The sequence below is a fragment of the Panthera onca genome, chromosome C2 (genome assembly GCF_046562875.1).
Source record: "Panthera onca isolate mPanOnc1 chromosome C2, mPanOnc1 haplotype 2, whole genome shotgun sequence".
Lineage (NCBI taxonomy): Eukaryota > Metazoa > Chordata > Mammalia > Carnivora > Felidae > Panthera > Panthera onca.
This window is the reverse complement of record NC_138347.1, coordinates 128,191,864-128,216,203: the sequence shown is the minus strand read 5'-3', so window position 1 is coordinate 128,216,203 and position 24,340 is coordinate 128,191,864. Positions and strand designations below refer to the sequence as shown.

At 49.8% G+C, this 24,340-nt stretch overlaps 1 protein-coding gene across 1 annotated transcript in view; it reads left to right on the top strand.

The window, feature by feature from the left end:
* Positions 1–1,423: 1,423 nt before the first annotated feature.
* EPHB1 (EPH receptor B1) overlaps positions 1,424–24,340 on the top strand; it is a 430,500-nt gene continuing 407,583 nt past the window's right edge. Inside the window, exon 1 of the mRNA XM_060638721.3 lies at positions 1,424–2,025. Within this exon, the coding sequence (XP_060494704.1) occupies positions 1,968–2,025 (58 nt within the window). The 5' untranslated portion in view covers positions 1,424–1,967. The remainder of the gene's footprint in view (positions 2,026–24,340) is intronic.

Genomic DNA, 24,340 nt, shown 5'->3' with positions numbered 1-24,340 from the left:
CAGAGGGGGTGTGGTCCCAGCAAAGCAGAGGCCACACACACACACACACACACACACACACACACACGGTGGGAAATGGACTTAGCAAAGCTTGAGAAGGAGGACAGAGAGCACGGGAGGGTCACCACACCTGCTTACTGTTAATTCATTGACAACTCTGGGAAGGGCTTGATGGGGAAGAGGCAGCCACCTTTGCTGTTGTTAGGCCATCCAGCAGGCCCTCCCTGACCCTGTAGGACCAGACCATCATCAGGTCTGGGGTGGGAGTGCTGGGGTGAGGACACTTCTCCAACACAACATTACAGCCTCAAGGCAGGTCCTCAGTGTAGAACACTGGCTATGTTCAGAGACGGGAAGAGACAGGAGGAGAGGAAGAGTGGGAGCTGGGCCTGGGAGAATCACTCCTACTTCTGGTGCCCTGTCCCCTTGTTGCCCAGTCAAGTCCTTCCAACCCATGTGTGAGGTCTCACCTGCAATTAGGGTGCCTTTTTCTGTGCCCCACTTTGCAAAACCTTTTGCTGCTTCTACTTCGATCTCTGCTTTTTATAGCAAGCTGTGTTCACCATTGGTCTCTCCCACCTGACCTGACTTCTGGGGTCAGGCCCTCTGTGGATGCTCATAGAATACATTTAGAAGTGAAAAGTAGACAGAAACTTGTGGAGGACTAGAACAGCAGGGAGTTAGACAGGACGCATATTCAGCGAGCTGTACACACTGGAACAGCAGTCCACAGATTCTCTGAACTTCCTTCCTTCCTTCCTTCCTTCCTTCCTTCCTTCCTTCCTTCCGATATATGCCATCACCTTCACTGTTCAAGGTACTGGGTTTTCTGTAGTAACAAAACACATATGAATCCCAAGAATGGAGATCCTTTCCATTCTAATAAGGGGAGACCCACAATAAACATATTTTAAAAATTTATTTATTTATTTTGAGAGAGAGTGTGAGTGGGAGGAGGGGCAAAGAGAGAGGGAGAGAGACAATCCCAAGCAGTCTCCACACTGTTAGTGCAGAGCCCACTGTGGGGTTAGATCCCACCAACAGTGAGATAATGACCTGAGCTGAAATCAAGAGTCAGATGCCTAAGGACAGGTGCCCCTAAACATCATTGATTAGTAAAAAACAGATGTGAAATCCATTCTGTGTTAGAAGGTGAAGTGCTGTGAATAGGAAGGATAGAGTGCACCTTCCGGTTGCACTCTAAAGGGTAGCCAGGGTAAGTGTCGCTAAGATGAAATAAGAAAAAATTGATTATTTAAAGCTCACCCAATCCTGGTGTGCTATAAGGAGGGCAAAGCGCCTCAAAAGGCTCCTTGACTAGGCCTCATAAATCTGGGGCCTCGGGAGCTGGGCAGGCGGGTGCGCTTCTCAGAGAACACCACGAGGGGGAGCCCGGACCCCTCCTAGTGCCTTCCGAGCCCTCCCGCACAGCCTTGCAAGCAAAAGTTTTTCTTAAACTAACAATGCCTGTGTAAGGAGGTGCTCGCGCCTGATTGGACGGGGGAATTTTGCAGGTTTGATTCCTTGATTGGACAGGAGGTGTTAGGGGTGGGGAGAGAGCTGATGGTGGGGGATTCCACTCCCTCCCGCGTCAGTCTGGCCGGCTCCGTCCTCTCGTAGGCTCCGCTGTAGCTCGCAATGTGACACCAGGACGCACACGCACTCGCGCGCTCTCCCCAGCTCACACTCCCTCGCCCTCTCTCTCCCATACACGCGCACGCACACACCCACCTCTCCCATAAACACACACACACACATGCACACCCACACCCACGCGCGCCCGCACCGCCCCACGCGCGTACACTCCCGCCCACGCCCACGCCGCGCTCCGGGGAGTCCGGTCCCAGCTAGAGCGCGAAAGGATACGGAGAAGCCACCGGCGGGGAGTGCAGCGGCGCCCCGGGACGCGGCGCCCTCCCCGCGCGGCCGCCTTGGCTTGGGCTCGGCCTGGGGGCCGCCGGCCGGCGATGGCCCCGGATTGCCTGCTGCTGCTCCTCCTGGCATCCGCAGTGGCCGCTATGGAAGGTAACGTAGCCTCCGCGGAGCAAGTTGGCGGCTGGCGGCTGTATCCCCGGGGCTGGTCTGGATGCTTTGCGCCGCCAGCCTCCCGCGCCCGGAGGGCACGGCTGCTGGGGAGCCCCGGCCGCAACCGAGCTCGAGGCTGGGGCGGCACCCCTGGCGCGCCCCCGGCTGGCTCTCGGCGCCAGCAGCTGGTTCGCGAAGCCCCTGGCTACCGCGCCCCGGCGCTCCTGGGCAGCTCGGGTCTCTCAGAGCTCCGGCTCGGCTCGGGGAGCGTGGAGCCCGCTGCATTGCGGTGCAGGCTCCTTAGCTCCGGGGGTGCCCGGTACTGGGGACGAAGGGACGGCTCCGGCCATCCGGTCCCTGGAGTGCGAGCGCCTGTCGGTTCCCTTCCTGTCCCGGCCACGGATGCGCTTAGGTGGCCGTGCGCCACCTCTCCTTTACCTCTGCTCGGGCTCGGGGACTCTGGGCTCGGCGGGCTAGCTCTGAGCGCGGGGACCAGAGCTCTACCCCGGTGCCCCGAAAGTGGCCGCTGGAGGAGAGGGACTGAGTTCATTGGCCGTACCCTCGGGGGACAGTCTGGTGGTCCCGGAGCCCGCGGGAGCTGCATCTTTCCTGGGTCAAGTCGGGGCGAGGCGGACACCTTTGTCGCCTCTTGAGCCTGGGAACGGGGGTGCTGTGGGTGGGTTGTAGGTCCTGCCGAAACTCGCCCAGCATCATCTTCGCCTCGGAGGGGAGACTCGCCGGCCGGGAGGCAGCGACACTCCCCCTGCTACTTCAGCCTTGGCTGCGCTTTGGGCTGTGGCCGGGCAAGCACGCCCCGCGGGCACAGCGCCTGGCGCAGCAGGGAGCACCCGCGCTCGGCGGCGCCCGCGAATCCCTGTGGGAAATCCCTGCCTTGCTCCCCGCCCCCCGCCCCTCCCCCGCCCCTGGTCCCAGCCGCTGAGCGCGGGCCGCAGCCCCTCCTGGGAACGCGGCTCGGCCCCCGAGCCGAGCGGAGTTGCTGGGGGGAAACCACTGTCGGGGTGGTGCGCCGCCACGGCCGGGCTCGCAGCCTCGTTTCCCGGTGGCCGGCGGGTTGAAACTCCGCGGAGGGACTCTGCGCGGGAATCACGCGCAGCGTTCTGAACTGGTGGCTCGCTGGGCTGGTCTGTCCGGTCCCTCGCAAGCTGTTACCGGTTGCCCAGCGGAAACGCCCCCACCCCAGACACCGTGGTCCAGCGCTCCTGACACCTCCGGAAAGCGCTGCCCTTCTTGGAGCGGAGCTGGGGCATTCGGGGCCCCAGGGCGGGGCTGATTCCTTCCCCGCGTGGGGAAGACCACGGTGTGCCGCGTTCGTTCTGGTGGCGGCGCGGGGGTGCGACGATGAATGCCTAGAAAGCTCTCACTTGCTTTTCTGAAGATGGTTTTTTGTCTGCCTCCCGCTGCCCTTCCCGGCTCCTGGTCTTTGTGCGGAGGGGATGCATTTTGGGACGTGCGGGGACTAGAGCTGTGTGGAGCGCGGGCGACACCCCGGAGCAGGGATGCTTGGGTTTGACTGACAGAGAGGCAAAGGCGGGAGCAGTTGAAATAGGACAGGTGCAGCGTTTCACACTTCCAAACCGGTCAGGACAACCTGGGTGAGCGAGCGTAAACAACGAGCTAGGCGAGGCTGGACTTTGTAGCGTCCAACGTCCTAGCGTCTTCGCGCCAGCCAGAGGGTCAGAGGCTGAGCCTCGGAGAGCAGAGGGGTGCCCACTTTGGGAGCCTGGTCTTGGCACTGGGTCTCCATCGATGAAAGGAGGGCATGCAAGCGAGCAAAATTGTTCGAAGAGCAAGTGCGTGGGAACCCACGTCTGGATGCTCGCAGTTTCCTCCCTAGACCCCTTCTTGGCTCCCGGTCGGCTGCTGGGCTGGAGCTGCCCGAGGGAGAGTGCCCTTGTACGGGTGGCGCCCAGCCCTGTATATGCGCCCTGTCACTAGGTGTCCTGGAGTGGCTCCTGTTGTGGGAGTTGTGTTTCTTCTCGGCACAGCCCCAGCAACTTTGCCAGCAGCCTGGCAAGAAGAGCCTGGCTTTCTAAGCTGAAAATCTCTCCAGAAAGGGTTAAAAGAAACACCACATTCAGCAGAATATTAAAGCAGCCCCATCGTCCCTGCTCAGTGCGCAGGGATAGTACACACCATTCACTCCTATCTCTCCTCCAGCGAACACAGACAGGTTCATTTTCTCCTCTTCACATGCAGAGCCGCCTTCCTGCCTGCCTGGCTGGGCTGGGGCCAGCGTCATTGGGTTTGTGATGAGTGAGAGATAATTATCAGAAAAGTGGATCAATGAGTTGCCTACACAGACAGCAGATCCCTCCCAAACTCTGCTGTATCTAGGGGTGCCTCTCTTTGCTGGTTTGGCCCCTTAACCTGTCTTTTTTCCCTTAGTGGGGCTCTGGTGGAATTGCACTGGGGCAAGCAGCTCCAAAACCAGGCAGGTCCTTAGTCCAGGCCAGGGCAGGAACAAAGGGATAGTGGCAGCCATGGGCCAGTTGGGGACACTTGGCCAGACAGGCAGGCCCCTATGAGATTCTCTGCCTGGGAGGAAGGAAGGGGCTGGTTGACATGAGGTGTGGGAAATCCACACTGAAAGAGAGCACCCCTCCCTTCCCTCCCCTTCCCCATTTCCATTGGCTCTGCTTTGTGGGGAGAGAGATGGCATTGTGGGGGGTGGGGAGGAGGCTGCCTGGGGCTTTTAAAGTCTATTTTCAGAGGAGAACAGGGCAGCCTGGGAGTCAGGGATGCTGAAATCCTCTGGCTTTCCAGACACAGAACCGGCCTCTTAGTCTCCAAACACTTGCCTCTTCAAGCTTAAGTCCTTTCACACTGTGTCTGGGGCTTGTTGAGAATGGGCTGCTGGTGTCTACAAGGGAAGACAACCACCTGCCTTCTCTGAGCTGCCCTTTGGCCTGTGCAAAACAGGGTCTGGAGACCTGGCCTTCTTTCGGGCTGTTTCTGCAGCAGTAGGACGTGTTGGGCTGGCAGCAGACGCCCACCCTCAGAGTGGACTAAACATGTTGGCCTTTCTGGGAGGCAGCCATCTGGCATCACTGAAAGCTCATAGCATCTTCCCAGCCCCACCCCTGGCATCCATGAATGACCATATACCTGCAGGTGGCCTCACTGTTTGGACAATGGCTGACCAGAGCTCTCCCAGGAGATCTGCTTTTAGGTGTGGCCTGCAGTGAAGTCCTGGGCTTGCCGTCCTTGAACATACACATGTGTTTGATTTGGTGGTAGATTTCTCAGGGCCTGACAAATAGTGGGTTTTCAGTAGGGGCTGTTGATTCATGAATACACAGCTGAGTTACTGTGCTCCTTTGTGGAGCACACCTTAAAATACAAAGGCACCGAGTTACACCGTATGCACTTAAATCTCCATTACAAGTTTATGGGGGAAAAACCCCCATCCTCAGCCCCTGTGTCTACAACAGGCCACCAGGCTAGGCACTGATTGGCTCTTTCTGCATTTTATGTTACTATTTCTTTGCTGTGTGTGCATCTGTTTTGGGTATCTGTGAGTGTACATGAGTCTACAAGCAGTAGCAGGCGCCAAAGATTTAAAAAAATGTCTGGGAGAGACAAGTAAATTTGAGGAAATTCTATTAGGTGATTTTATTTTCTATGCATTGTGAAAAGGTGGCTATTACTCAGTGTTTGTGGAGGGACCCCCTCAAGCCAGTGAGTGGAATGCTGGTGAGGCAGGGCAACGCAGCTCTGGGTAATTGCTTGAGAAAATTCTTGGCAGTGTAAACAGCTGCAGAGATTGGACCCAGCCCCAGCTTGAACCTTCTGGGTTGACAGAGCAGAATTGTCACCGGTGATGCCCAGGGACATGAGGAAGGCCTGCTGGGCCACATAGTATCCTGCTCCAGCCCCTCCTGCCATTTGTTGATCTGTATAAAACCAGACCTAGATCCCAGAAGCCCTATCCTGGCCCCTCACAAGTATGGATCCTGATTACCAACATGTGCTTTGGGAAAGGCCCGTGAGGCAGAGATAGGATACAGCATCCTGTACAATTGTACCCATCCAGAAGTAATCGTTGATAAAACAGATTAGACTGAAGAAGGGTGGTGTCAAGGTGTGCATGACAGCTCCTTGACCCCTTCTTCTGGATCTAGTGTGTGGGCCCACCCCCACCCCATTCACTAGAAGCTACCTCTTCTCTAGTTGGTTGACTGAATTTCAGGAACTTGGGGTAGTGGAGGAGGTGTAGGGTCAGGAATGGGGTCTGACCACGGGATGGGGCTGAGATCTACACAAAGTGGAGACAGATGGCTGGATTGTGAAGGCAGGTTTTTCATCTTCCAACTCTGTGGCTGGGGAAAATCACCTAGTCCCCCGGGCCAAGTGTCTTTCTCTGTACAGTGGGTCATGAAGCTCACCTGTTCCAACCTTAGAAGTTGGGCAAGTTATATATGTTATGAGGATACACCTGTACTAGTTCAAAACATGAGATGCTGTTAAAGTCAAAGATATATTTTTGTTATTGAATCAAAACAGTCATCTGTAACTATTCTATAAGAGTTCTTAATACCACTCATTCAGGAGCATAAGTCTTTGGCAGTGTGAGCCAAGGGTTAAAGCAATTTTAAAAGCCAGAAGAGCAGAGTATCATCTTGGGCAGTGGTTCTCAGGCTTCAGGAATCTTCATGGCACCTAGGCAGTTTGTTGTAGGCTCATGGGCTCTAACCCCCAAAGTTCAGCAGGTCTGGATGGAAATCTGTTTCTGGCCTCCCTGTAAAGATCCTGATGTAGCGCTTCCTGGAAACACTGCCCAAGGGGAGGTTCTCAATGAGGCTGCAGCCAGAAATCATGGGCAGTCTTGCTCCCCTTTGTACTTACTGAGTCAGAATGGCTTGGAAATCTGTATTTTTAACAAAGGGCTCCAGTGATTCAGATGCAGGCCACCTGGCACCAGTATATTTGGGAGCTGCTGGTAATAGCCAGCACTTAACATAGGTGTTGTTCTAGGTACTTTACATAAGTCAATTCATTTAATCTGTACAACGTCTGTATCAGTTAGGTATTGTTATCAACCCTACTCTCCCATTTTTCAGGTTAGAAGACTGAAATACAAAGTAGAGAAGTCATTTGATAAGGTCACATAGCTAGTTAAGTGTCAGTGCACTTGAACCCAGGTGGTCAGATTCTGGAATCTGTGTTCTTAACCATCCGCCTTACCTCACCACTTTTGTAGGCTTTGCGTGAAGAAAGGTTCAGATTGGCCTGAATCCACAGGCTGAAAGAATTCTGATGCTAACTCGGCCATTGAGTACTTCATTGATTACTGGGCACTCCATGCTTCCATGGTCATGGGAGAAGGGATGAGTGAAGTGTTCAGATAACCCCAACACTTCAGCTTGAACACCAGTCTCCGTATAGCTCCCTTCCTGCCCCTTCTTCCCACCTCCCACCCTACACACCTACGCGCGCACACACACACACACACACACACACACACACACACACACACACTGCAGGAGACCTGTACCACAGCATGGCTTATGGTCAGGAATCTAGTGGAAGGACTGGAGTATCTTTCCTCCTCTCCTCTCCCTGCCCTGGCCAGCTTCCCAAAGAAGAAATGATTACTGGCAAGTGTCCTCAAAGGGGATGGGCGTGAGCACCCTGTGCATTCTGGGAGTAGTGGAGGTGGCAAATGGGACCCTTACCTGTCTCCACCTGATAGCCTAGAGCACATCCGTCCACCTGGATTTCAGGAGTTTGCATTCCTTGGAAGAGCTCCCTTTATGTCTCCCTCTTCTGCACTAGCCACTTAAGCAACCTGAATATTTCTGTTAGATTTCCATGTCTCCAAAGGTGGTGGAGAAACAGAGCATTGGATGCCTGCCCTTCTGAGGAAATTACTATAGTAATAAAGTAACGCCCTGGGAGAGATTTCATATTTAAAAGCAAAATAGTACATGAGAAATTCCTCAGCTCCTTTTGTGGATTCCATTTCAATTTCAGCAACAGTTGGGGCTCTCGGTCAGAGTGTGTTTGTGCTTGGAGAGGGGGCATTGACTGGCCAAGTCAGGGCCACCTGCTCCATCAAAGACCCCTGACACCTGACGTCTGAGCTGCATCGCTGGCTTTAGTGGATCACTCCTCTGGGGATTAGAGAAATGGGAACACACTTTCCAGGGAGGCCTGGAGGATGGGGAGTTGGCTCTTTGCTAACGGAAAACTGCTTTCCACCTGGCCTAACACACAGGGAGCAACCAGATGCATCTTTAGCTCTCTCCCTCCCTGTGCCTCAGTTTTCTCATTGCTGAATCAGACTAGAGGAGAGGTTGTTAGGGTGGAGAAGGTTAGCGGGGGTTTGGTGTGGGGGCAAACCCCAGGGTAGAAGCAGTGTAGAAGTAGGAGGTGGACAATTATAGGATGGTCTGGGGCGGTGGGGCATGGTGACCCCCTGGCTAATTGTGGGCGGGGTGTGGCTCCTCACAGACTGGCGGGATTTCTGCAGGGGCAGCTCAGGACCCAATTTTGGGGCACCAGAGATGAGTGAGGGGGAGCGTGGCTGGCATCAAGAAAGGCCTTAGCCTAGTGCCTCCCTCAAGTTCCCTGCTCTAGGGACCTCCCACTGGCCAGCAGCAGGCCCAGTCTGTGTACCTACACACAGCGGGCCCTGGAGCCACGGTCCCTGCTGGCCACATGTGGTATCACCTGCTGGGTGTCTCTCAGTGCAACTGGCTTGTAAGTTTGCCTCCAACTTAGTGAATGAGAAGGTTTCATTTCCACAGCCTAGAAAAGGCATCTTGCTCACCTGCTCACTCACTCCCCAGCCAGCACGGAGCATTCCTCAGCTCTGTGACAGAATGAGCAGAGCTGAAGATGTGGGAGCCCTTCACCATACTATAAGACCCTGCTGACCAGTGGGGCTTCAGGCCAATCTGTTTGCTAAAGAGGAAAGAGGATAAGAAGAAGGACCTGTTTCCCCCTCTGTCACCTGTAGCCATGTTCTGGTCAGTTGAAATCCCAGCAGCACAGACAATGCCATTAGTAGCTGCTTAAGGAGGCTGCACTGTCCCCTCATGGAAGTTTCCCCTAGAGTTCTTGGTAGCAGAGCTGGGCCAATATGGACACGTACAGGAAATTTCTTGAGAATTACCAGGACTCATTTCTGCCTGCAAATTGCACCTGAGGCCCTGATCTCTCCTCTCTCCCCTTCGGCTTCCTGGCAGCAAGTGAAAAAAATGACTGATTTGAATTTAACCTCCTTACACTGCTTCTCCATCCCCCAGTGGAGGTGATAATGAGCAGAGAAATGGGCAGAGGCAGGTGACCAGGAGGGGAGGGGGCAAGTGAGGGGAGCAGGGGTCCCAGGCTGTTGCCTAACATTAGTCTCTGAGGTGTCTTGGGGCTGTGTAAGCTCCAGAGAGTCAAGACAAGGGGTGGGACTTAGAAGAAACTTTCCAGAAATCCTATACCCTAGTGGCACTAGAACCAGAACTGAACTAAGTTCTCATCTGCCTATCGAGCATTTACCACATGCTGGACCCTATGTATATCTTGATCCCCATACGCTTAATATTGAAGCATTCATTCTCCCATTTTATAGGTGAGGAAGCTGAGGCTCTGAGAGTTTAAGTTACTGACTCAAGAACTAAGATTCAGACACAAGTTTTGACAGGTTTGACAACTCCCCAGGCCTCTGCTTCCCAGTTCAGCACCTTTTCCATTAATGTTACTTATTCATAAATTAAATCAGGGCACATCTATTAAGCACCAGCTGTTTACTGTCCTGCCAAGTGCTGTCAAAGGTACCAGACAGTGCCATGGGTCTCCACATTTAGGTCCTTTGGCCAGGCTCTCCTTTTGCTCTCTGGAACTGCCCCACCTGTGCCCCAAACTTGAAGAAAACCTTTTTGCATTTTCCTACATGTACTTTGCCTTTCCCGTGTGCTCCCCAGCAGTTAGATCCCCACTGTGGCATTATTGGTTTTCTTTTTGCTGGATGTCCATCTGGCTCTTGTCTCTGATGAGCTGTTTTGCTTAGGTGATTGCAGTTTGACATCTGTGCCTGGCTCTTAGTGGTGGGAGTTGGAGGACCGTGGGGAGCGGGGTCACTGTGGGTCTCCTGGAGCTCCGTCCACAGGCCCACCTTCTAGGGGAAGGGAGAGCTGTGGGTGCTTACCTTTGGAGACCCCACCCCCCGAGGTTCTGTCCTGTGGGCCCTGTCCTGCCTGGGGCTGTGTTGCTTCTTGAGTTCTGGCTGTTCCTACCCACCTTGCCAGATGTGGACACCATGACATCAGAGGAGGATGTTGGGATTTAGCATTAGCTTTGAGCATGGAGGGATGTGTGGGAGGATTGGGAGGAGAGCACCTCAGTGTCCTAGTCTCACTGGACAGTGGTCCCCCTGGAGGCTGTGATTGTGGAAAGGGCTGAACAGGAGCACCAGGAATAATTGCAGGCAGCCCCATTGACAGTGTAGGCTGAGAAAATGCCTTATCTGCGAGAGGCAGCTGGGCCTTGCAGTTAATTATTCTGTTGTTTTCCTCTCGCTGTTTTTCCAGCACATCAAGGTAGGACCTTTGCCCTTGGCTTTCTCATTGAGGTTAAGGCTGGAACTGGGTGGTAAGCTTGGAGGAGGGGAGAAGGAGAGAGGAGGAGCCTCACTGGGGAAAGGTGGAACGGGAGCCATCCTGGGATGCTTTCAACCCCTTAGGCAATGCGTCCAAATGGTCTGGGTGGAGGAGCACAGGCTATAACTTTTGGGGCAGGGAAGAGGGTTTCAATAGCACCAGAAAATCCACTGAGTTTTGGCGGATGCCCAGGGGCATGTGTTGGGCACAGGTCAGACCATATTTTGGGTATCAGACCATAGATTGATATTTCGGTTTACCTTGGCCACTACCTGTGAGTCTCTTCCAGCATCTTCATGACGAGTGGAAGACACTTCACAGTCTAGGTCCTCCTTTTATCCTCTCCTCCTGGCCAGCAGCATCTCCTGCTGCTTCCTTCCCCCCTGCTCCACACAGCACACATGCACACACACTCCACAGGTACACACACCCTGAGCAACATCCCTATTTCTTTTTTCCCATCTGTGCAGAGGCCAAACTGAGCCTTCTGTTGCTGTGTGCCTCTGGGTCTGCACCTGCTCACTCTGCCTTTGTTATATTTTTCACTGATCTTTTCCTAGCTAACCCTAACTTATTCTTTAGAATTCACAACAGTGGTCACCTTCTCTTGGAAACCTTCCTCTGAGCCCCAGTCTGGATTAGGTGGTCTGCTGGTCTCTACCACAGCTGCCTCTGCCTCCCTCTTGGGGAGCACATTCCCCACTGGTCTATACTTGGATGTTGCTTTTGCTGGATACCCCATAGTGCTGTGAGCCTCTGAAGGGTAGGGCTCTATCTTAATTGTCATGATATTCCCAGCATGTGGCACATAGGTAGGTAGAATCAACAAGTGTGTGTTGTGTAAAAACCTGAAATCATGTCACATGTGGTAGTTTAAAACATCTCTGCAAAGTTTTAGATGCCCTTCTTGTCAAAATATGAAGCCCGTTCCTCTCCTTTTAAATATGGGTTGGCCGTCTTACTCCATCTAATGAATAGAACATGGCAGAAGTGATCCTGCGTAATGTTGGAGGTGAGATCATTGAGGATTCCAGCCTCTGCCCTGCTGTCTCTCTCCTGGCTTGCTTGCCTTTGTGACCCAGCCACCATATTGTGAGGGAGCCCAAGCCACATGGAGCGGCCATGTGTAGCCCCAGCCCCAATCCCAGCTCACTGCCAGCATCAAATGCCAGACATTGGAGTGAGGGGGTTTCAGATGGTTGTAGCCCCCATCCTTCCAGCCATCCCTGCTGGCTCCCAGTGGGAAGAGACAGGCTTTCCTCACTGAGCCCTGTCCAAATCATAGATTTGTGAACAAAACAGATGTTGTCACTGTTGAAAACTATCAAATTTGGGGTTGGTATGGTATGCAGCAATTGATGACCAAAATATCCTAGGAGAAGTAGTAGAAGAAAAATTGTTTAGAGAAGACCAGAGGGAAACTGGGGAGGGGGAAGAGATATGTTACCTCATTCATTCAACATCTACCACATATTTGTTAGCCTACTATGTGCTAGGCAGTATGCACAAAACAGGAAATGTTCCAGCTCTTGGGAGCATCCTGGTGGGGAGGACAGACAGTCATTAAGATAACAAATAATATAGAATCTAATTTTAGGAAAATGCCATAAAAGGATAAACAGGGCAATGTAATTGAAAGTGATGAGGGCAGGCTTGGACAACTTGAAACGGGGGAGAGGCTGGGGAAGGAAAGGCATCTCTCTGTGAGTATGTGAAGGCTGGTCTTGCCAAACAGGCTTAGCTTTACTCTACATGCATGATAGATTTTGGCTTGATTATGAAGTTCTTTCCAGCAAAGCTGAACCAAGATGGAATAGGCTGCCATGAGGGGTGATAGAGCCCCATCCCAGGATATCCAAGTGAGGGCTAAGCCACTTCCAGATTAGAAAGCCCAAATTCTATAAGAGGGAAGGAAATGGGGGGTGGGAACAAAGAGACAGAACTGACACCTTTGCTTAGGAGCCATCAGTTTCATGAATACTCATGCAGAACACATTTATTGGGCATCTGCATGAGAAACATTGTGCTTGACACTGAAAACATGAAGTAAAGAAGACATAGCCTTTCCTTCAAGAAGCCACCTATTAACAGACTGGTGGAGGAGACAGAACCATGCAGACTACAGGCTGTAACAGGACATATGATGGAGTCTGATAGATGGGGTATAACATTTACACATTAGCTGCTAGGAGAAACCAGATGAGAGGGTCATATTTCTAGTGGAAAGGATTTGAGGAAGGAGTGTGTATATGTGTGTGGGCATGTGTATGCGTGTGTGTGTGTGTGTGTGTGTGTGTGTGTGTATGTATGTGTAAGAGAGGGAGACCATATAGAGATACAGGGTGAAGCTCCATAGAGGTAGGGTAGAAGTTTGTCACATAGAGGTAGGAGTGGTTAGGAATGAGAAACCAAGACTGATAGTTATTCTTACTCTCTGTGTCATGAGGGTAGACATCCAGAGCTCTTCATCAAGAGCTTTGCCTGTTTTATTAGCCAGATCTCTGGCTGTAGAGACACATGTTCAACTCAAGCTGAAGGAAAGCAAAGGGTAGGGGTGATTATTGGCAATTGTTATTAGTGGACAGTTTGGGACTTAGGTTGTGATTATACCTAGGGGCACCAGGGCTGTCGCAGACTCAGTCTCCTTTTTCTCATACCTTAGCTCTGTGTCTGTGTCAGGAAGGGTCCTAACAGAAAACAGACTGCTCTCTTAAAAGGGTTATTTGAGGAGAGTTTAGTGAAGAGACTCTTTACAGAGTTACGAATAGGGTTAAGGGAATCACTAAGGATGGAGACGCAGCCAGAGGCTGGCAACAGTGGGAGGCCATGACTCCCCATAGCCAGTGGGACAAGGGAAGGGAATGATGCTTGGGGGCCTGGAAAGAGCTATAGCATGGGAGAGGGCTCGCTGACAGGGGCTGTAGACATAGAGGAATGAAGCTGCTGCCCAAACCATGCAGGGCAGAGATGGGGCATTGTATTCCCTGAACTTGTTCACCTCTACTTTTTCTCTTCCTGCCAATATCTCCCATTGGATGAACTCAACAAGAAGGCATGGGGTATGGAAGCCTGGTTCAGAAAGGTCAGTCTCCTGAGGCTCAGAAGAGGGCAAAGAAAGGTGGAGAATGGATCTGAAGAGACAATGAACAGAGTCATTTAGGTTGACTCCATCCTCAGACAGACCTTCTTGCTATGGGCATGTGGCCACTGGCAGCTCAAGCTCACATCCTCTTGAAACTTCAACAGAAAGATAATGGCTCACCCCCAGTAGCTGGCCTTCCTTGGATCCTAAGCCTCTCTTGTGAATCAGGCTGTCATGAGGATGATGGAATGCACTCATTGGCCAGGCTTGGGCACACAGCTACCTATCTCTGGAGCTGGAGGGAGGTGCATGGCCTGTAATGAGGGCTTGGCCACCACAAAAAGTCAGGGTGCCATTACCAGATGCAGGAGTGGGTGCTGGACAGTATACCACATTTGCTGCATAACTGATTCATGGAACATAATGGAGAACTAGTGTGTGCAGTAAAGGAAAGGACCCAGAGTGCGGGTAGAGAAGGGGCAGATAGAGGGGGTTGTGTCTGTGAGGGTCCTGGTGGAAGATATGGGAAAAGCTGGGGAAACTGAAGGTGATAGAGAAAAGTAAAAACCCAGGAAGGGAAAAGCTGGAGGTGGCTGGGCAAACAGCTTCTTTCTTGATGAGGATGTTCCCTGTCTTCCTAAGCATCATGATCAAACTCAAAGTAATGAACAGGCAGACAGCAAGGGTGTTTGGCTAGAGGCAAAGTGATTTTAAGACAAGGGTATCTCAAAGCAGACTCTAAAGGAGGAGGGCTCTTTTTTGGGGAAAGATGAAAACACAGTGCATGAGGGGCCATACCTCTTACTGTAGCTCTCCAGGTTGTGACATAGCTATGAGAACATCTTAACCTAATTGTTGCATGTAAATTGGATACCCAGTGGAGAGCAAGAACGAAAGAAATGCGAACTCATAGGAACAATGAGATGGCTCAATTCCTTTCAGTTCTCAGCATTATCTTATCAATCATGGCTTAGCCTTACCTGGAATTTCTGTTTTGCATCAATAGAATATGTATCCACAGTTTTCTGTGTACATTTTGTGTCAAGGCTTTAAGACTTGTATAACGATGGTAGACCTTCAGAGTCCTTTGCAGACTCCTTCCTTCATACTTCAGATATCTCTTCCTCTCTTGAGGAATCTGCTTAGAATACATCAGAGGAGGACTCCATTTGCCCTTCCAAGTTCCCTGCTCTTGGCTCCAACTTTCCTCTACTCCCAGCCAAGCAGAAAAAGAACAGTTAATTTTTTTTTTTTTTTACACAGTAGCACAATGCTGCTGCTCTGCATGAAAACCCATGGTTTTCTTTTTCCAATCAGAAGAAAGTAATTTTCCTTTCACTCACCTGACTAACTTGTTCAAAGCGTCCCCTCCCCACCCTTTTCGGATATCTTGCTGCTAAGTATTTGCCAATTCATTTGCATCTCAATGGTTCCTTAGCAACTATCATACCCTCAGGATTAGGTACAAAGCTGCTCTCTGACACAGACTGCCAGGGCTACATTGCCCTCTTTTATGGTGCCTGAGTTACCAAACCAAGCCCTACCCAGACACAAAACAGGTTTACTCACAACATCACATGGGTTCTGAATTACAATGCAGTGCCTCCTTACCTTATCTGAGCATGCAGACTTCCAAGTGACCCTTGCACCGAAATGCCCCCCAGTAACCTTGTAGCTCCTGAAAACTGTCCTCTGATAACATGTCTTCAGAGACAGAATCCCAGATCTCCACATTGGAGGAGAGTCCTGTCTTCTGACAGGCCGTGAATTAGGTCCTTTTTACAGATCTGGCGGCTGAGGTTCAGGGAAGTGAAATGACCGCCCCAAGGAGGGGCAGGCACCTGGAAGGCAGCAGGGCCAGATGAGAGCTCAGGGCACCTCTGCTTCCTGGTCCACTGTCAACGTGCTGCAAAGAGAGACTCCCGTTTGCTGCCTATTGTGAGCTTTCCGAATAAATTTAAAGAAAAAAAAATTTTTTTTTAAGCATAGATATGTGACTCTATTCAACTGCAGTTCTAGCAAATTTCACTTCTCACCGAACTAGAGAGTAATTGCCCACGTGAATAGGCCAAGTGTGTGTGTATCCCCTAGTTTCTCTAGTCCTGGCAGTTGATATTCTTTCTATTCTTGGGCTTGTAGCTGAGGGCAGTATGGGTGGGGTGCGGGAGAGCCCAGAGTGCGTGTGTCTCTGCGTGTGTCTCTGTGTGTGTCTGTGTGTGTATTTATTCAGACGATGTAGACAGACAGTGGCACTGGACCATGTAGCAAATTAGAGTATTCCACCCTGAGGAGGTGGTGCTGTTTCTGTAACAGCACCAGGCATCCACCACCAGGGCTCACTGGCATGGAACAGCCTGGCAAGTGGAAGGCACCATTCAGAAAAGGACAATGAGAACAGAGCTCATTGTACGGTAGGGCTGACCTTTGCGACTCCCACTTCACGTTGTTATTAAATATCGGGAAGAGACTGAAAGAACAATTATAGTATTGTCATAATGTATAAGCGTAGAAAGCAAGCCATTCCCAAGGAGGCTCTGGCTCGGCTGAGCTTGACAAAAGCAGGGGACTCAGTTCCAGTGCTTATTTTCTTCTCATCTGGAAGTTGTCTCTATTATTGAACACAGCAGAAAACCATGAACATGCCGTGTGCAGTTCTGCCATCACGGGCTCCAGAAAGCTAAGATGTCAGGGAGGAAGGGGGTGGAGGTGCTTGGATTTCTGCTCATGTCCCTGTCGACCTCAGTGGTAGAGTTTTGGCTGCAGCTGTCTTGATGTCTTGATGGCCTGGGCTTAGCGGGGTGCTGGCTCCAGGGGTCCTGGGGAGAGTTTGCTGAGTTGAGCTGGCTTCAGGGCTTTCATGGGACAGTGGGTGACTGGCTTTCCCCTGTAGAGAAGGATCACAGGAGCTCCTGTGGCCACTCCCTCCTGCACACCCTCCCAGCTACTAGGCCACCTAACCATGCTGATGACTGGGGCTCACCGCATTGGTAATCTTAGCAGGTGGGATTTCCACACCGGGCCTTGGCATTGCCCTCTGGCGTCACACTCTCCCATGGAGAGCCGCATCAAGACCAGTGTCTCTCAGCCTCATTCTCATCCTTGCTGCTCTAAGGAGTCTTTAAAGACCTTTTCTTCCTAAGCACGCCATACCCCATGAAATGTTAATACCACAGATACACTGTACGTGTGTTTATATGTTGGGGCCCTTTGAAGGACCACAAACCATTGTAATATCTAAGTGTTTTTGTTCCCCAGTGTCCCCCAAGAAGCAGTTTTCGCCCCTGTTCAGAATACATAACCAAAACGAAATAAACCTGGCAGCAAAGTAGCCAGCCCTCAGCTGAGTTAGAGCACTGCTTCGCACCATCTGTTTTTCCGTATAACTTTTACCAAGGGTGGCACTGACCCATTGGGAAGAATATTCCCCTTGGCTGATCCAGAAGGTCCTCTGCTGGCTGTTATTAGCCTTTAATTCTTGGGTCCTGGGGCACAAGGGTAATCAGTAGGTGTGGAAGTATTTCAGTATTTTAACAAGCATGCCTTTGCCAGGCTGTACTTTCTGGACATCAGCCCTGAGTATACCAGTTTTGAAAATAGTTTCTTGAGTCTGTCTGGGTCCATTTTTTAGTGTTAATTTTAATTAAATTTTTTTTCACTTACATTCCAGTTAGTTACCATACAGTGTAATATTAGTTTCAGGTGTACAGTTAGTGATTCAACACTTACATACAACACCCAGTGCTCATCACGAGTGCACTCCTTAATCCCCATCTAGGTCCATTTTTTAAAATAAATATATTTTTGGAATTTGAGAAACTTAACAGAAGACAATGGGGGAATGGAAAGGGAAAAATAGTTATAAACGGAGGTAGGCAAACCATAAGAGACCCTTAACTACAGAGAACAAACTGAGGGTTGATGGGGGGTGGAGGAGAGGGGAAAATGGGTGATGGGCATTGAGGAGGGCACTTGTTGGGATGAGCACTGGGTGTTGTATGGAAGCAATGAATCATGGGAATCTATTCCCGAAGCCAAGAGCACACTGTATACACTGTATAGCTAACTTGACAATAAATTATATTAAAATAAACAAATAAATAAATTTTCTTGAGGTATAATTTACATACAATAAAATTCACCAATTTTAACTGTAGAATCCCTTGAGACTTGACAAATGAATGTGGTTGTTAGCCACCACACAAACACAACACGGAACATTTTCACTACCCTCATGTCCCTTCTCTGTTATTCCGTTCCCTCTGCCCTTGGCCGCTGGCATCCACTGAGCTGATTTCTGGCTCTCTATTTTGCCTTTTCCAGAAGTTCACATAAACAGAATCGTAGCATGTATTTGGCTTCTTTCACGTAACGTAATGCGTTTGAGATCCTCCATGTTGTTGTGCGTATTGCTGGTTCCTTCCTTTTTATTGCTGAATACTGTCCCATCGCATAGATAAATCATGGTTGGTTTGTCCATTCAATAGATGATGGGTGTTCTTTTTTTTTCTTCCTAGTTTCTAGTTTTGGGGCTTTTATGAATAAAGCTACTGTGAGTACATGTCTTCCTGTGGACACAAAATGAAAAATAGGTTTGCATTTCTCTTGGGTAAGTGCCTAAGAGTGGAATTGCTGGATAATATGGTAAGCGTAAGTTTGACTTTATGAGATGGCCAATTTGTCTTCCAGAGTGGCTGCTCCACCTTGCATTCCTACCAGCAACGTATGAGAGTTCCAGTTGCCATTCTGGTGGGTATATAATGGCATCTCATTGTGGTTTCCACGTACATTTCTCTAATGACTAATGATGTGCTTTTAACGTGCCTCTTTGCTGTTCGTATGTATTCTTTGGTGAAATGGACGTTCAGATCTTTTGTCTGTTTTTGTTAGGTTGTCTGTTCTGGGTCCATTTTCAACTTGGTTGTTCGGAGGTAACAGAGGAAACCCCCCTCCCCCCCACTTCCGCCTGACTGTTGGGTTGCTGTGTTGTGCTCAGGAGACCATAGGTTGCTACCTGCTTGGTCCCATGCCTGGCGTGGGGGTAGGTATGGACCATGATCTTCTCCACAAGAATGGGTGTTACTTATCAGGGACAAAGTGCATCCCCATACAGGGGCTGGCACCTTGGAAAGTGGGCTGTTAACTATGGCACTGTGTGAGCCTCCATAGGAAACCATAGTTGAGGTGATCTGGGATTGTGTTCCCAGTGTTTATTTTCCACATTCTAACCTTGTCTCCACCATACTTCTGGGTATGAAGGAAGGACCTGTACCCCCACCCCTGCCCAGCTTTGCAGGGGGAGCTGTGTCTCCATGGTGACAGCAGAAATCAGGTAGAAATCTCCCAAGGGTTCTGCTTCCCCAGGGTATTTCTATGACAGGTATCTTTTGGTTTGGGGTTTTCTTTTTATAAAGAAAGGCGTGATTCCCCTAGGAAAGGTGCTCTGATCCTACACAGGGAAGCACACCCAGGCTGGACTCTCAGGCCTGGGAGCACTGGGCTGCCCATCACCTTTCTCCTGCTGCTCCAACTCCTGAGGGGTCTCCCAGCCCTTCTGCTTTGTGCTGCATTCAAGCTGAGGAGGATGCCTTTGGCTCATTTCTGAACTGTAGATGACAGACTCAGGATCCCACGTCTTTCCAACACTGGGGATGATGTTCATGCTTCAGCCATGCTTGCTGTTATTTGCGTGATGATCAGTGATCATAGTAATCATGGGGGAGGTGACACGTGACAGGGATGAAAAGGCCTGCTGTTGTGTCATCAAGGATTGGTGTGCTCTGCTGGGCCCCGTGTCACTTCTCACAAGTGCCTCTTATGCTCGTGAACAAAGCTTCCATCGGTGCTGCCCCACTTCTGGCTGTGGGCAGCACGGGCTGCCTGAAGGTCCCCCAGAATCCAGCCCAGGGCCTGGCACAGAGTAGGCACTTAGTAAATGCGGAGGAGTAGACGGATGAATGGGTGAACTGGGTCTCTGTTACACTGCATAGGTCACTCAGGGAGAGGCTGATGCTGGTGACCCCAAGGCATAAAGCCAGGGACTCATGTCAAACAAAAGCAATGACAGCACGGGAGACCCTGAAGATCTAGTTGTGGAGACAAGACCGGTGCACCTGGTGCTGGGTGGAGAGACCCATGGACGGTTCAGATGAGGAGCTGCCATTGAAAGGCCTGTTTCTAGGGGAAGCTTAGAGGTAAACTGGGCCTCAAATATATGAGCTGGAGGGTGGTAGGGAGCACATCATGGGAGAAGTAGCAGAAGTGGAGGCCTGGTGATGGGAGAGGAAAGGCACGTACCTAGAAGGGAAAAGCAGGTACCTGGAAGAGTAGTTACAGTCAGGTGAGTGCTCAGTGGTACAGCCATGCGGTCAGTGTTGTAGGGAGTCAGAGGATGGAGAGATTAGAGTAGGCTAGGGTAACTGGGTTGGCTTCTTGAAGGAGGGGGTAACGTTTAAAGGAAAAAGAGCGGTTGCTGTGGTAGAGGAGGCAGGGCATGGGTCTGCCTTCTATTCAGGCTTGCCCTGCCCAAAGCTGAAATCATCTGGTATGGAGAACTGACAGAGATGTTTGTTTCTGTGATATATGCCCCTTTGTCTTGGACCTCTTGCCTTCAGAAAGCCTAGGAGGTGTTCCTGTGAGAGAGGGTTCAGCATCAGTGTTTTGTCTTGAGTCCCGAGGCCCAGTTGGCCTTGCCAACACGGTTCACCTAGAGGAAAGCAAGAGGCTTCTTGCAGTGCTCTGCACCAGACTTTCACTAGCTGTTTCCTTTGGTTTCATGCTCTGTGTGTGGTCTGTGAACCGTGGTCTGTGGGCCTCACCTGAGAGCTTGTTGGAAATGCAGTATCTCCAGGTCCCATCTCATAGTGATCAAATGTTGGAGCATAAAAAACAAAAAACTAAGGAGACATGACAAGTGACTGTAATGCATGACCTTTTACTAGATCCTGCACTGAAAAAAACGATGATCTTAAGGACAATATTGGGACAATTGACAATTGACAGTGGGCTCCCAACATTAAGGGAGAGGGTCTCATTAAATGAAAGTATTATAACAATATTAAATGTTTCAAATTTGATAACCTATTGTGACCAAATAAGAGAATATCCTTGCTTTTTTGATGTATACATCCTACTCTTAGAGGGTTAATGGAATTAAATCAGCAAATAAATCAATGTGTGTGTATATACTATAATGAAGGTGCATATAACACAATACTGTATATGAAATATGTTATATTCTGTTATAATTTATTTTTCTTATTTAAAAAAATTTTTTTTAAATGTTTAATTTTGAGGGGCGCCTGGGTGGCTCGGTCGGTTAAGCATCCGACTTCAGCTCAGGTCATGATCTCACGGTCCGTGAGTTCGAGCCCCGCGTCGGGCTCTGTGCTGACAGCTCAGAGCCTGGAGCCTGTTTCAGATTCTGTGTCTCCCTCTCTCTCTGCCCCTCCCCTGTTCAGGCTCTGTCTCTGTCTCAAAAATAAATAAACGTTAAAAAAAAATTAAAAATAAATAAATAAAAAATGTTTAATTTTGAGAGAGACAGACAGACAGACAGAGCAGGAGTGGGGGAGGGGCAGAGAGAGAGGGAGATACAGAATCTGAAACAGGCTTCAGGCTCTGAGCTGTCAGCACAGAGCCCGATGGGGGCTCAAACCCATGAACTGCAAGATCATGACCTGAGCCAAAGTCAATTGCTTAACTGACTGAGCCACCCAGGTGCCCCTGTTATACTTTAAATATATGTAGAAAGAGAGAATGAAAAAAAAGAATGTGGCAAAATGTTAAAAATTGGTGAATCAGGGTAAAAGATCTGTGGGGGTTGTTGTTCCCACTCATGCAACCTTCCTATGTGATTGATATTTTAAATATAAAAAGTTTTGTTTTTTTTTTTTGAAAATATGGCTTGTTTAAAAGTTTGATGGATGTTGCAAGTTACCCTCCAAAAAGGCTGCACCGATTTATATTCTCACAATGCCACAAGACGGTTGGTGCAGCTGTTTGATGTAGCTATTTTTATTCAGCTATTTTGATGGCAGGGACTTTTCTGATGGGGTCATATATCAGTTTTGACCTGGGAACATTCATTTTCCCCCCCAATTTATTATGAATATTTATAAAAGTATAGAAAAGTCATAGTGCAATGAGCATCTATAGCCCACACCTCGATTCAACAGTTGTTAATATTTTACCATGTTTATTTATCAGTACACAGTTTGGGGGAAGGATGGGAATTGAGACCTAGCAAAATTAAGTACTTGCCACAGTTAAGTGAGGGAGCCAGACGCCATATCCTCTGTACCTGGTTCTTCATCTCCTGCCATTCAGGTTTTCCTGGATTGTTTCTAGATCAGATAGAACTGATGTATATATATATATATATATATATATATACACACACACACACACACATACATACACATATACATATATATATACGTACATATATGCATATACGTGTATACACATATATATGTATATACATATATATATATACACGTATATACGTGTATATATATATATTTTTTTATTTTCTGAAGCAGTTTAGTAGAGCATTGGTGTTGGGCAGATCCAAATTAGAATTCGATCTCTGGCCGTGGGCAAACTCCTCAACCTCTCCTTGTCGCAGTTTATTCATCTGATAAGTGGGGATGGCATCACTTACCTGTCAGGATGGTTGAGAAAGATCAATGAGACAATCCACTGAAAGCATGAAGTAGCCATTATTATTGTCATTTTTCCTGTATCCCTCTTTTCATCTAAAGCAGATCTCTAGGGCACCTCGTCCAGGTCCCTGTCTTTACCCTGCCTGCCGGTACTGTGTCTGGCCCATTTATTCCTGGTGTGTGGCTCTGTCTTGTCTACTCCAGCAGATGTGGAGGGCCGGTGCTCCAAGTCTCTGAAAATTTGTACTGGGCACGTATACTGGGTAATGTTCAGCGGCTTGCCATCACTCATCATGGACCCAGAACTCCAGGCCTGGGCATCAGGCCTCCCAGGTCACTAACCCCCAGGTGAGCAGGTCTGGACCAAATCCCAACAGCGATGGACTAGCAAGGAAAGGGCGTGTGGCCCGTTGTTCCCTTCCCACCCTGTCCCCAGGACTTCTCATTAGACCAGAGTTCAAGATTGTAAGGAGGGGGAGGCACAAGGATAGGACTAGGGTAGGGACAGTGAGGTGCTCACCTTGGGTGCACAATTTAGGAGGTACCCAAAACCTCAGTAACCAGGCTAAATATTAAAAAATTAAATAAAATCTTTAAACTCTGGCCTGTGGCTGGCTGCCTGTTTTGTAAGTAAAAAATAAAGTTTAGGGGCGCCTGGGTGGCTCAGTCGGTTAAGTGGCCGACTTCGGCTCAGGTCATGATCTCACGGTCCGTGAGTTCGAGCCCTGCGTCGGGCTCTGTGCTGACAGCTCAGAGCCTGGAGCCTGTTTCAGATTCTGTGTCTCCCTCTCTCTGACCCTCCCCCGTTCATGCTCTGTCTCTCTCTGTCTCAAAAATAAATAAACGTTAAAAAAAAAAAAATAAAGTTTAAAACTAAAGTTTGAAGGTCTCAGTCTGCCCACACAATCTCTTTGTGGCCCTAGAAATTGGGGGTGACTGGAGAGCACACCCCTGGCCCTTGTGGTCCTCAAGACGGCAATATCAACGAGGCTGCAATTCTAGATTTAGTGTGGCTCTTTCATCCCTTAAAGGGCCAGACACCTTGATGCTCTTAGCACCTGGCTCCCCAGGCCTGTGGCTAGCGTGGCTCAGAAGGAGGCATAGGTATGTGGTGGCTTCTGTTGGTGCCGGGTAGCACTTGTTTCTCTGTCACGGTGGAGGGGATACACAGAGCCCCTCTCTGGCCTTAGAACTGAAAGTACGCCTCCGTGGAAGAGATGTGGTGTGGGGGGCTGGAGAACTGGCCCATGTTTACCTGCTGGTGAACTTAGAAAGCCACCTCATATCTCTGAGGCTCATCTTCATCCCCAGTCCAGTGCTGGTCACAGAGTTCAACCTCCTCCTTTCTGGGTTCTTCAGTGAGAGGTTGTGGAGTAGAAGCTGGAGCCAGTGTGTATGAAATGCTTTGTTCTAGAACTGGGACGTGCTCTGGAAATACAAGCTGTCCTCTGGAGTAATAGTGGATGCGATAGATTCCAGTGGATAGTGTCAGTTCCCTGGCCCAAGGCTGGCTAAGTGATTATTCCTAGAGAGGAGGATCAAGTCCAACACCCTGACCAGCCTGGAGCAAGAAGGGGCAGTGACAGGTGGAGGGGCTGACAGCTTTCAAGGTCTCATGCCTGTGCTTGCTCCCCACCCACCCACTTCTCAAACAGGTGGCTCCCCAGTGCCCCCCTCCTGCCCCATTCTTGGCTCACCTAAGAATTGTGGGGCTATTGACTCCCCTGAATCTTCTGAGAATCATGTGGAGAGGCTGCTGGGGACATTGCTATAGTCACCTTTTTTTTTTTTTTTTTTTTTTTTTTTTACCTCCAAGGGAAAGAGAAATAGATTCCTCTTCTTGATATGAAGAGTGGTATGCACATAGAAGGAGGAGGGAATTAATGGGGATTTTGGCCCACAATTCGTATCACTCACACATGCTAAGTAGGCACATCCTCACCCAAGACCCTAAC